The following is a 12,657-nucleotide window of genomic DNA, read 5'->3' on the forward strand; positions in this document are numbered from 1 at the left end:
ATCAGCAAAAAAACTCAACAGGCGCAAACTCGGTTCGCGCAGAAAGAGGAAAGCAATATTGTGGATTGCTAGTCCGCATGAAAAAACAGTGTTGCCATTACATAGATATGCAATGGCAAAAAACTCAGTAGCCACTAGTTGACCGCCGCACAGCCGATAAACATGGCGCCACATGCAACGACTCTTCGACAAATGATACGATAGCGATATATACATAATATGTGTACTTTTGCGTTGGTTACTGGGTATTGCAGCGCTACGCTGTGCTCTCTCCACTCGTCGCGGCCATGCAGTGTTTTCATCTGCAGCTAATAAAACGACGTCGATAATTTACGACTCCGTATTTGGAGGAGGAGGAGGAGGAGGAGGAACTTACTGACTATTTGGGGATTTCGATCTGGTGACCGCCAGCAGGCGTCTGATAGTGCCATATCAATCGGACGGCAACCGTTGTGGTGACATTGGGACGACTTCGTTTAGCGCGCTGCTGCGTATTCCGGTCAGCTCCGGTTGTGGACAAAAGTAAACATACATACACGTACACTCAGATACACATCTCTCAAGACACAAATTCTTCAGAAGATGCGTGAAGGCCCCACATCATTCATTGACGGAGCGCTCGTCGACGGCGACGATAGCAGCCAGCCGAACCTATCTCTCTTTTACTGACCGCGAGCCATTGGCTTGCTTGATGGTTTAAGTGTGGATGTGCAAAGCCGTTATCGAAAACAAAATTCAACTGATAGAACTGGATTGGTCGGAAAGACGAAGCACACTCGAATTAATGGCGTAGCGTATCGTCAAGTGAAAAGGGTGTGCGAAAGATACGTGGAAATGTACTATATAATAGTGTTCGGTCTAATCCAACACATAGGAATAAAATAAGGTTGATAACAAAAGAATAAATTGCTAGATTTTAATAATAATAATAATAATAAAACTTACAGCTCGCTTTAGCTCGGACGCCAGACTCTTGAAAGGAAAAGCATTTGGGTTATGAAGATCGGGAGTAAATCTTCGGTTCACGATCCGAAAATTGGCATCCACAACGTTTGATGCTTGTTGAAGGTGCGACGGCGGCAGAGCCATCGATTCAACATCGACATCCTGCGTTTCCGCAGGCGCTTGGTAGTGAAACCGACTCGAAGAGCCCACCGTCTGTATCGGTGTTACCGATCGTGAAGACTTTTCCTGATTTTGGGCAATACCTGAAAATTCAAGTTAAAATTTGTCAGTGATATTTTTCCCAATCTTTTTATATATTTTAGTCATTATTTTTATAGAATTTCTTCATAGAATCTGCACGACATGAAAATCCTCACTATTAAAGATTCATATCCCCGAAACTAGTTCATCACTGAGTTCATTACCAACTGCAATCGCGCTAGCATCTTGTATGAACGTTGTGTTGTATGTATTTTGCCGACTGTTTTAACCGGTCCGTTTTTCCCTTGTGCCGAAAATACTATGTGTGTGATTCATCTGAACGGTTCACTAAAAAGCCCGCTCCGCCATTTGCCCCGCTGACTGCACCACCGGGATGTTACATACAGCTTGAATAAATCTTTTATAGACTGCAGCATAGCTCAACAGGGCCTTGAGTCAGAGGAACTACCAATTTCGCTAGGCGACAATCAAACGACCGAAGTAGTCAATGAGCTAGCAAGCCCGCTTCCGGGGACGCTGTGGAACTGACGGGATGGGTCGTCCGGAGGCAACAGTTCGCGCAGCGTATCTCTCATGGGAGCAACACCGTCAACTGTGCCTGCTCTCATCGGCGTCAGGTACCTAGCTAGCTCGGTAAGTATTATTTGTGTACCTGTGTACTGATCGCTAGCTAACGAACCAGCTAGCAGCGTTCTCTGCTACTCCAACTGTATGTAACCAATGCACAGATTAAGCAGCAGACCATATCGTCTTCTCGACCAACTGCTCGTCTCGCGAGACTGTCTTTCTCTCCTTTCTACAAGTGGCTGCGCCCACCAACACGAAAGAATGCCCGCAATGGCGGTGAGGTTTCCTCAGGGAAAGACATACCGTGGGGAGGCAACGGCTCTAAGGAATGGCAAGCTTAAAGTCTTAAAGCGCACATGGCCATCAGCGAATAGAGAAGCTGCTAACATACAAGTGTTACTGCGAGGGAATAACGGTGGAAGCTCGTTTGATGATGCGATGCAACAATGATGCTTGGAATTGTTTAGTACAACCTTTGTATTGGCTACAATACGACGAACAAAGCAAGGAACTGCCATGAAGAAAGTTTTTTTTTCGTTGAACTCTGATAAGACCTTCTCTTATTAGCATTATACGATTAAAGGAGCTATCAAAGTACGACTGTATTGGAATCTTTGTGGCGTTCCAGCCCCACAGTTATACGAACTGGATTTTCGTTTGACTATTCGTCACTATTTAGGCTTGATTTGATTATAGTTTTTTTTATCGAAGAATAATTATACGTCTGTTAGTAGGGTCAACTGATGGTCTGAGCATAGAAACGATTTCGTCTCGTCGAACTATTAGTAATTCTGTATTCGTTTGCTAAACATTTCTACGCGACGTAATCACGCGTATTAGTCTGGGCAACCGCAGTGCTACGCCTTCAGTACAAACATATACGGAGCCAGAAAAGTCAGCATGTTATCGATACTTTGTGGCGCTTCGACAACAAAAAGAACTCAAAAAGAACTCAAGCGAAACATCGAAAATCCTAACAAACAAACACCGACAGATCAGTCGAGAATGATGAGCAATCTCAGCAATCCGTTACGAAATAAAGCAGGAGAATTCAAAAAGCTTTGTCAAGTCGTGTTATTTTCCAGTCGAACCAGCGGGGGAAGCTGCTGCGCGTGCATATCTCGTCAGTGAATCAGATTTCGTAGCGTGATCGGCACGATAATAGATGTCGTCTGACATCGCCTAGTCTCAGTACCGTCGCGGGGCCATGGCCACTAGCGTTACAAACACCATCGCCATGTTGCACCGCAGCGCGATGCCGCCGATGGCGTCAATCCCACTACCAGCATCGAAGGAACAAATCAGCCAGTCAACCATGGAGCCAAGCAGCCCGGTAGGAGATCGTGGCTTAGACAAGATCACAGCCTGTCTTTTCTTACAGCAGCGCGACGGGCGACATTTTCGTGCTGCAAAGAGCTCGTTTTAAACGGCAGGAGCAGTGGCAGCGGCCAATCTAACCGTCCAGCTTAAGGGATATAGATGCTCAAAGCGACAGCCTGATAGTCAGTGAACACTGAGCGATACCGTGAGGGGCAGGAGATTAAGGAAATCAGCAGACGTCGACGTAGTTGACCTGATCAAGATTCATGATTTTCTCATTCGGTTGCGGCCGCTACAGCTATTGGTGCTCTGGTTGATCCTCGACGCTGTTTTCTTCTATGTCCGCGCTAACCTTTTACTGGTGCTACCACGGTTGTTCTCGCCACGCAGATAGTGGCGTAATTCCTCTACTTATAATACTGCACCATCGTTACCGTATGTCCGGCGGTCGATGCGGATTGCCGGTGTATCGGCCACCGAACACACAGTGTGTCGCGGTCTCCTTAGTATGATTTTCGTCACCGGGCCACAGACAACTGTGGGGTGGGGGGGATTGCGTTTCATCTCGTTTTTTTCCAATGAGCTGTGCGGCAACTGCGGCGGCGTCGGCGCTATCGGATATACTTTGTCGCATAAGATTCTCACTGAGTTCCAGAAGCCCTCGGCAGATGTCAACCTTTTATTCTACACGTGGCACCACACGAACGAGACTTGTTTCAGTGACCCCCCTCCCCTTCTTCTAAGTAGCTCCTGTGGGCAGCTTCATAATCCACGATGCATGGCTTCGCCGTACGACATGCCTTCTGCGAGAGATAGTTTGTCCGACATGACCGGCTGATCAGTAGGACCTCTGCCGTTTACGAGATGCGGGCTATTCAGCGAGCGCTCCTACTGCCACCGTCAGTAAATCAGACGTTGATTAGCAGCAACAGCAAACATGGCTGCCGTGAGCTGGTGTTAGTAAGTTCCGCTTGTACAAATCGCCTGCCAATGCGCAGAGCAGCCGTCGGCAGCAAATATAAGAGGATCAGGTGCCACCAAGTATACGTCTTTGACGCCATTGTAGAAACAAGCATTACCTTGCTTACCCGCCAACTTTGACTGTTGTAGCATTAACTGCTAAGTGTCCATTTAGCGTTTTATTACCGTGCGTTTGTGGAGCAAGCCTCTGTGGTAAAAAAAAAAAGTATATTTATATGTAAATGTTATTATACGATACGCAATACGGGCAGTTAGGTTGAACTTACTTTGAAGCGAGGATGACAGGGATTGGCAAATGACGAGAAAAGAGATAGCAAAATATCAAACCTAATAACAACGCAGCCATTTTTTTTGCTGGCTTAATGTGATTATAGTATGTGCACAGCTTTCGGCGGAAATTTTTGGCAGGCTTGTTTCCACTAGGGTGTATAACGCTTGGTCAGGCGTAGCGGCGAAACGAGCCGCAAAACTTTGACATGGGCAGCCAGCTTGGACTCTCTGCTGGTTAAGCCAGGACGAGCTGCTGCATATCTGCAAATACGAATTCAGCCGGCGGCGGGATGGCAATTCCCTTGGAACCAACCTAGATCGCATTACCGAGAAAGCTTTATGCCGCGCCAGCTATTCGCCGTTAGAGTCGGTGGCCGCGGCCAAGCGATCCCTTGCCTGCCGACATGTCCAAGTACGAGATAGGTGCACGGGCAGGCACGTTTGATGGTTGGTTACTGCTTGGCGGCGGTTGCAGCAAAAACAGCAGCAACGATCGCAGATAGGACCCATTCAACGTTAGCCGCCGTAGACGCCAATGCTGCCGTCCACGCCAATTTCCACATGGTTTCTTCTCGAGAGTTTGCGCTCGAGTTCGCATCTCTTTCGAGCAACTCATGAGTGGATTCTTTTTAGCTAGCAAGACGACGAAAAACACAACGAAGCCTCGCTCTACCATCATCCACTACTACTGCTGCGGATAGAGAATCTGGCGGTAATCTTATTTGCACACCCACAGTCGGGCCACCCAAAGGGACAGGCGATCTGTCGCTGCCCAGGAAGGCCGGCGGAAAGACCCATTGTCTTTCGTTCCTACCGCAATAGAACTCGTTGCGGTAGCGTCAGTAGACACATCGGCACTACTATAGCAAACGGCAGCTGCAGTTGCCAACAAATCTTGCTGTGTTCGTAAGTTACGACGCTCCATAGACATGGAGTGCCGGTTACTGTGTATTGTTTCCTCTATCCTACCCTGCCTATCTTCTCTACCTCACGATTTTTTTCACTGCCACGCTCTCCGCTTAGAGAGCATAGCCCTAGATGTGCTGCGCGCGAGCACGTTGCCGGGTCCAGAAGTACGACGAGATCATCATGCGCGTCCTTTCTTCACAACAGCCAGCAACAGCTGTAATGGCAGCGGTATTGTGACACTGCTGTCCTGATCATGCGTTGAAACCGAGACGATTCAACGATGATTTATGTCATCTCATAGGAAGAGTAGACTGTTTCCCAACGACACTGCTCTTGGCCCGTGCCGACAGCCGCTAGACGACCCCGAGTTTGTCGACTGACAAACGTGAATGAAAACGACTGTAAACTGAGACAGGAAGAGCGGGAAAAATCGTAGGCGACAGAGACAAGAAAGCGCTAACGACCTTCCACCGTTGTCTCGTAGGAGGATTTCCGTAACTGTCTAGGGTTTTACCATTGTTGTCAACTGTCCTGTCGTTGCTATCGTCGTCGTCGTCGTCGCCATCAACGGTGTCTTAGTTCGACAACGAGCAGCCCAGAGCAACATCATTGTCATATGAAGCGTCACATGCACATATACTAAGCCTATTTCTACTACTTGTTAAACTCGCCGTCTTGATAATAGCCCATTAACCGAACACCTCACAATATTCCTCCAGCAGCATAGACTATAATATACGTTCCTGGTATACTGTTTTCCCAACATCAGTACAAGAGGGAAGGCCACGTTAAAAAACATATATGAGTGATCACGGGCGGGTGACGAACATTGTTGATTCACTAGGTCACCGACTAGGTCATACCACAACTTACCACTACGCGTAACCTCATATATCATCACCTAGTTGAGCATCTGCGTACCTCCGCGTGCTGGCGTTTCGGTTCATCATGTCTACTAACTAACATTTTTTCGCGCCAGCTAGCCGACAGAAACACAGAATGTCTTGTCGCGCCTCCGCTCCCCTAAGTTTGACACTTGCTCTTCAGCAAGAATGTTTCGCCGCTATCGCTCGTTTTGCTGCTTGACGACTACTCTCGATGACAGAAACAAAAGCACGCGCATGTCTCAATGACAAAAAATCCGAGTGTATGACTAACATCGAGACCGTCACATGCTTCCCGTTCTAACGAAGATGTACCTGTCAGCTTCTTTTACCATAAACGAATGTATCGCTCAAATGAGCGATGCAGCTTGTCACAGTCCTTTCAGTGTAGGCAAACCTTAAAGCAGCTAATCCCAAACAAATGCGAAAACCCGTGATTATCGCCGTCGCGGTCACCGCTACTGTTGTCTGTGCAGTTCAGGTGTGGCTATAAGCGTGAGTGGACGAACACGCTTGTTCGCGGTGCGGCCCATTCATTGAGGTTCGTAGGCGCGCGTCGACAAGACCCTTTCCTCAACCCCGGTCTCTCATGATGTACTCAAGCAAAGCTGGCTGCCGTCGGCGTTTACGCCATTTCTTCTCCGCGTAAAGCAAAAAAATGTGCTCCTCGATCCGATGTCGATAAAAGACAATATAGTATTAGAGCATTAAATACCGCAGTACTATCGGCTATTTGCCGCCTGCGCCCTACCTACACGTCGAGAGCTGGCTGTGGCATTAGCGGTCGTTCGAGCAGGCCTCATGTGCATAATGTGGGCGTACGCCGAAAACAATGCGCATGTTCATGACGAAGTGGTGAATGCGTGCAAAAAGATGCACAACGTTCCTGGCTCATTGAGGACGTAGTATTCATTTTCCGTTCCGCCGTCAGGTGTTCGCCTATCTAAACGACACTCAACGATAGCAGCAACTGCGGTGATGGCCGACCGACTAAATCATTCGTTTATAATCTTTTAGAGACGGTAAAACGACATTGCTGAAAGACATGACTTTAGCAGACAGCCGAGCAAGAAGCAAAAGCAACAAGATCAGGTACGTCTGGAAGACGAATAGAACCGTGTCGTTCATATAACGCGCTGACGCTTACGTATTTACGAGACGTGCAACGTTTTGTATATATAGTGTGGTCGGTTGTTTCAAGCCTTTTGCAACCGCTTAAAGAGGACAGTCGCAGACGGCTGTCATTATTCACCAGTTGTCACCCGTCGCCGCCGTCGCTCTGCTGTTACCATTTAAATGATAACGATAATCACCGCGTAAGCAATAACTAAGTACGTACTCAAACACGAGTTTACCTTAGCGGCAAAAACAAACCATCGTTACCACCTCCTACTCCATTTCTCTGCCATATCTCCATTATCGACGCGCAACGCAGCGCACCCTACAGTGATAGATAATGACACAATGCGCAGGCTAAATGCACCACTAAACGGCAGGTAGCAGTACACTTGTGCATAGGCGAGAAAGCGGCGTAGCGAAAGGTAAATGAGGGATGCCCATATTCACGTAGGCTTGTGCATAGTGCGCTACCTAATTTGCCTCTTCCAGGTCCTAGCAGCCATCTCGAACTAACCTGCAATGACTATTGTTATACGTAGACTAAACATCACTGCAGAGTGCTGGCGAAGGCGAGGCCGCGCACACAAACAAAAGAGCGTGCATGCACGCGAGGAAATGAACAACAAAAGCGGAACAATTGTAATCGTAGCAACAAGGCAGCACAAGTAGGGGCGGGCGGTGGGGGAACCTGTAGCTTGGCTCGTAGACACAAGACTAGAGAGAGATACGAGTAGCGAGAAACAAGGTCAGTTGGATGGGCGGGCAATCCATAGGAGGAAGGATGGATGCTTTCGTCGGAACAGAACAGTCTGTGGGGCGCGTCTACAGTTCGTGCCGCCGCATGACTTTCTGTTGAGTAGAGGGAAAATTGTACGTTACCAGCCAGCAGTCGGGCGGGCAGCAAGCAGAAAGAGGCGACGCATGCTGACAATCCGAAATGTGTGCCAATTTCCACTTATTTGTTTCGGCCTGGTGCTGCTGCGGGCTGCTATTTTCAGAAGAACAGGACCCTTTTGTAGCAGCAACAGCAACAGCAGCGTGCGTGCGGTTTTCGTTTCGACTGCAGCAGAAGGATTCGAGTGGAACAATCTATGCCTGTGGTGGTCTCTTTCTCTCTCCCGGCCCGTCTCCGTGCTTTTCATTTATCCACACCCTTTAAACGGGGCTTCGAGGCAGAGAGGGCAAAGTCTTGTAAATAACAGCACCAATCCGCGTGTCGTGTGCCGCCGTCGTTACTGCTGCCGTCACCGTCGACGCGGCTATAGTAATTAGGTTAGTTTGCTCGAAATGACGTCCACCTAAACTTTGCCATCCAGCAGCGAGTTGCACATATTCGTTTAAGCTAGTTCGAATTCAATGTGGGGACTGCTCATTCAAGCTTTGGTGTCGATGACTAATGTTAGATACAGCAGTTCCCTAACGTGACAAGCCGCGAGCAATAATCAGCTAGAGATTCGGCCGTGGCCGTGGCAGATGGGCGGCACTTGACACAACAGATGTTTTTATTTACCACTTGTCTCCTGCTATACTTTTCTTTGTTGGATCGGGAGGGCGCGTGCAGTGGTTGCGACTATTGCGGTAATGAGGACAGCAGTAGCCGCAGAACTATAATGACGAGGCTACGATGCCAGACGCCGACGATGGCATCCACGAAATCCAGTTTAGCTAACGTTTCTGTTAACTCCAAACAGACCCGACGTTCTGCACACTCGTACCGCTTGTGCTAGAGCTCTAGCGTTCGGGTACGAAGTTCTGCTGTTCTGTCTGTCCTGATAGTGAAGGACTGGCACGCCGTGTTATAAAAGAATACGAAGACTTTCTAAAAGAAGCTAGCACAGCGAACAGCGACGCCACCCGCCCGAAAGAAGCTGGAACCGCCAGCAGCAATCTCTCTATTGCGGAGTCACTGGCCGATTGGCCGGTTTCAGCTTCACACAACTACGAAGGTTCCGGACACTCGATTGACAGCTTCAACAATGCATTGACATTGAAACGGATCTATCGGACAAACACCTTTCTCACATCCCTAGCAACATATTGCCGAACCGTTGTTTGTTTGCCTGCCTCTCAGTTTGTCTGGCCAAGTGGTAGCGGTCGCCTTTCGCTGGGCAGCGTCACTAGCAAGGTACAGCTGCTGCGCTGTACTTTTTTGTACGTGCGACGTCTCGACGTTTGTACCACCGGGAGACGACAACGAACACGGCGTAGGGCTACGACCAGACGGACTATTTTGTTGGCTAGAAGAGAAGGCAGCAGCTCCACCGTACAGGACAGTGGACATGATATGTCATTTTGTTATTACATGAATACTGTTGTTGCTGCTACTGCAGCCGCATCGCGGAAGACAGCGTGTTGTTATTGCTGTCAAAAGGTAAGCTGGCCTTTTATTTGTTCTTGAAACGGCTTTGTTATAACACTCGTGTTCGCTCCTTCGGTAAGACAGCCGAGGAGCCGAAACAACATTACTCAGTCCATCGACATCAGCTATTGACTTACGGCGGTGGAGACCGGTGCAGTATCCGCTGCCGACGCAAAAACTAACATTAGCTAGCTTTAATATAATAATAATAATGATAAACCGTGGTCCAATAGAGTCCATTGATGAACGATGGATGGATGGATGAATAGCCGAGCCGAGAGATAAGCGAGGCGAGTTTCATAAGCTGCTGTTGTCGCTGAAGTGGTGGCGAGTACTGCGCCAGCAGAAGCTTTGCCTCAGCTTCGTTTCTCATTTATTTCAGCCACTTTTGATGCAGTCGCACTGACCCTGCACAAAGGCGGCATTTGGGGCACCCACGCAAAAAGAAATCCAAGATTCCGGCGAACACTGGCTGCCAAGCAACGAGAAGTAACAAGAAAATAGAAACTTAAAATAACAGCAGCAGCCGTCGTGAACAGAACGGCTGGAGGCATCGCGGTACCGCTAAAACGGTCGCTCCTAGCTAGCAACGAAAAAAAAGAAAAAAGATCGAGCTAAGCTGACGAAGGACGGACAGAAGTTAACGAAAATGAAGATGGCTATAACTCAGGTGATTAAATTGGGGAACTACAGCTACGAGCAAAAGCATCAGCAGCGCCACTCGATAAGGATAGACACATTGGTTTTTGGGTGGCCAGATGACTGACGGCCATCGGAAAACCTCATAAAGCGCGGTGCCCTCTGGCGACGTTCAAGTGCTCATGCCTCAGCGAAAGTGACGACTTCTTTAGCCGCAACACACATTTTGCACACACATACACAGTCATTCGTGTTGACCGAAGTCGAGAGGTCCTGATTCTACACTGGACGGATGGTTGGGGGTACGAGAAAATAACAAGCGCTTCAAGCAAGCAGACGCTGAAAATCCACGCTTGGGTACAAGGCGGAGAACAATAAAAGCTACTTTGACGCGGCTAAATCGACCACTCCCATGTCAAGACACCGCAATCATGATGACTTTGTTGTAGTTGGAGGAAGACTTTGACGCTTTTAATAAGAGGCACCATAACGATGACAACGAAGATGTTGGTCCTGCTGCTGCTGCTGTTGCTGCTGCTGCTGTGTATGACCATGACGATGATAAGAACTAAATCTAATGCCATTGTGCCTTTGCTGGTGGTAAACCAGCACACAAAGCAAACCATCCATTTACATACACGCGATAGCAGGAATTGTTACATAGTAGTACAATCTTGAACATCAGACAATGATGGCCGGGAAAACTCTGCTATTTCCAGCTTGAACAGATTGTTCTTTCTGCTTCTACCTACAGTACGGCGGCATGGGTCGATGGATGATGTGCCGGCAAGGCCAACGGTCACACCAATTTCCCCTTGTTTGGCTTGGCATCGGTCACTAAATCGACCGGATCACAAAGCGACATGGGAAGGAAGTGGGAGTAGCCCTCTAGAGAAACCGGGGTTTTACGTCAACTTAAATTGCACTTTGCACCCGACATTCTTCCCTCACCGACAAGCTGGTGGGTCTGTAAACTCTTGCACTGTATATCCTGAAGCCCCTAATAATAGTGGTAGAAGGAGTTTACAGAGTTCCCGCTAAAGATGGCTAACGGGGAAAGCTATCCTCGACCTCCTGATACCTCAACGATACTCCTGACTCTCACCGACTTCTCAATCGCGAGTTCTTGAGCCCTTTTCCAAGCTTACCCTTTAGCGGGCGAGAACAATATCAGTGTAACCGAATACAGGGAACTGAAGTGACGACGACATGATATAGGTCTGGGAGTATATTGAGTGTGAATTGAGTGACAAACTCAAAATCGAAACCACTTAACTCCCTTCGAGTCTTTCGTGAGCTGACTCGCAGCTGCTGGCAACGGTGGCGTTTCACTACTCGACACTACCGTTCGCTATCGAGTCAAGTGGCTCAGAGTAGGCGGATAGCGAGCGGCCAGCGGAGCGACCTCGCCCGGATCAGAAGGGAACGGGAGAAAGGGGAGGGGAACATTACTAGATCTAGAGCTACGTTCGAGTTGCGCTAGCGGTGGAGGCATCAGCACTAGTGCCCCTCCTCACGAACCAGGTTACTTTCAGATATAGAAAATAGTAAGGGAATGTGATAGAAGCTGGCATCCGGGGTAAGGTGGTCGGGAGAGACCTAGCTCCTTGGGATCATGCATGATGAATATACACCGATAGATACTATTTTCTTTTGTAGGCTTCGCTAGCACCAGTGCTTCAAGCCAGTATTTCTTAATTAGATGTCGAACAGAGCGATACACTCATTATGGAAGACACTTAATCCTGCTCGTTTAACATAAGGTCTACATTAAGTCATTGTTGCCTACTACGGCATTATTTTATAAAAGGTAAAATCCTAGACATATTTGCCTACCTATAACGAGGATTTAATGAAGCGTATATTCGTTTAAACGAGACGTGAGACTATGGTTGCCCGTAGCTCATGCGTATGTGATACGCCCATTCATTGTACGTTTATCTCTGTAGGTACGATTATGACGGTAGTGTTTTTGAAAGGTTTAAGCAGATCTTTGAAGAACTATGAATTTCAAGAGCAATATTGATAACTTGTACTTACCGGATAGTGAGGCGACAAGCGCAATTGAAATGGCGGCGATGACAAAAAACGTTGCACAAACGACGATTAGGATGGGTTTAAGCCGCGTCTTGCGTTTCGATTGGGGCACTGGTGGAACCGGCCGTCCGAGTGTGTGATAGATATGCGGATGGCCCGGGTGACCAGGTTGAACACCTAGTCCACCGAGGGTACCCAATGAACCCATTGTTGTTAGCGATGGATCTACCCCTGTACCGACATGACACGGGATAACTGAATATAACCGATCATTCGTCTGGAACGAAAAAAAAAAAAGACGAAAACGATTTCGCTTGTTAGTACTGCAAGCATATGCTAACTAATGGCCGCGTACTTTTCTTTCTCGCGCAGTTGGAAATATATCACCGCCTTTCATTGTCTTCC

At 48.1% G+C, this 12,657-nt stretch overlaps 1 protein-coding gene across 1 annotated transcript in view; it reads right to left on the reverse strand.

Moving 5' to 3' along the window:
• Positions 1 to 12,657, reverse strand: part of LOC111264159 (uncharacterized) — a 73,622-nt gene that overhangs the window by 8,093 nt on the left and 52,872 nt on the right. The window contains exons 2-3 of the mRNA XM_022839820.2: positions 12,256 to 12,529; positions 946 to 1,208 (exon numbers count right to left, since the gene is read on the reverse strand). Of these exons, the coding sequence (XP_022695555.1) occupies positions 946 to 1,208; positions 12,256 to 12,529 (537 nt within the window). The remainder of the gene's footprint in view (positions 1 to 945; positions 1,209 to 12,255; positions 12,530 to 12,657) is intronic.

This window comes from Varroa jacobsoni, unplaced genomic scaffold (genome assembly GCF_002532875.2).
Source record: "Varroa jacobsoni isolate VJ856 unplaced genomic scaffold, vjacob_1.0 scaffold_824, whole genome shotgun sequence".
NCBI lineage: Eukaryota > Metazoa > Arthropoda > Arachnida > Mesostigmata > Varroidae > Varroa > Varroa jacobsoni.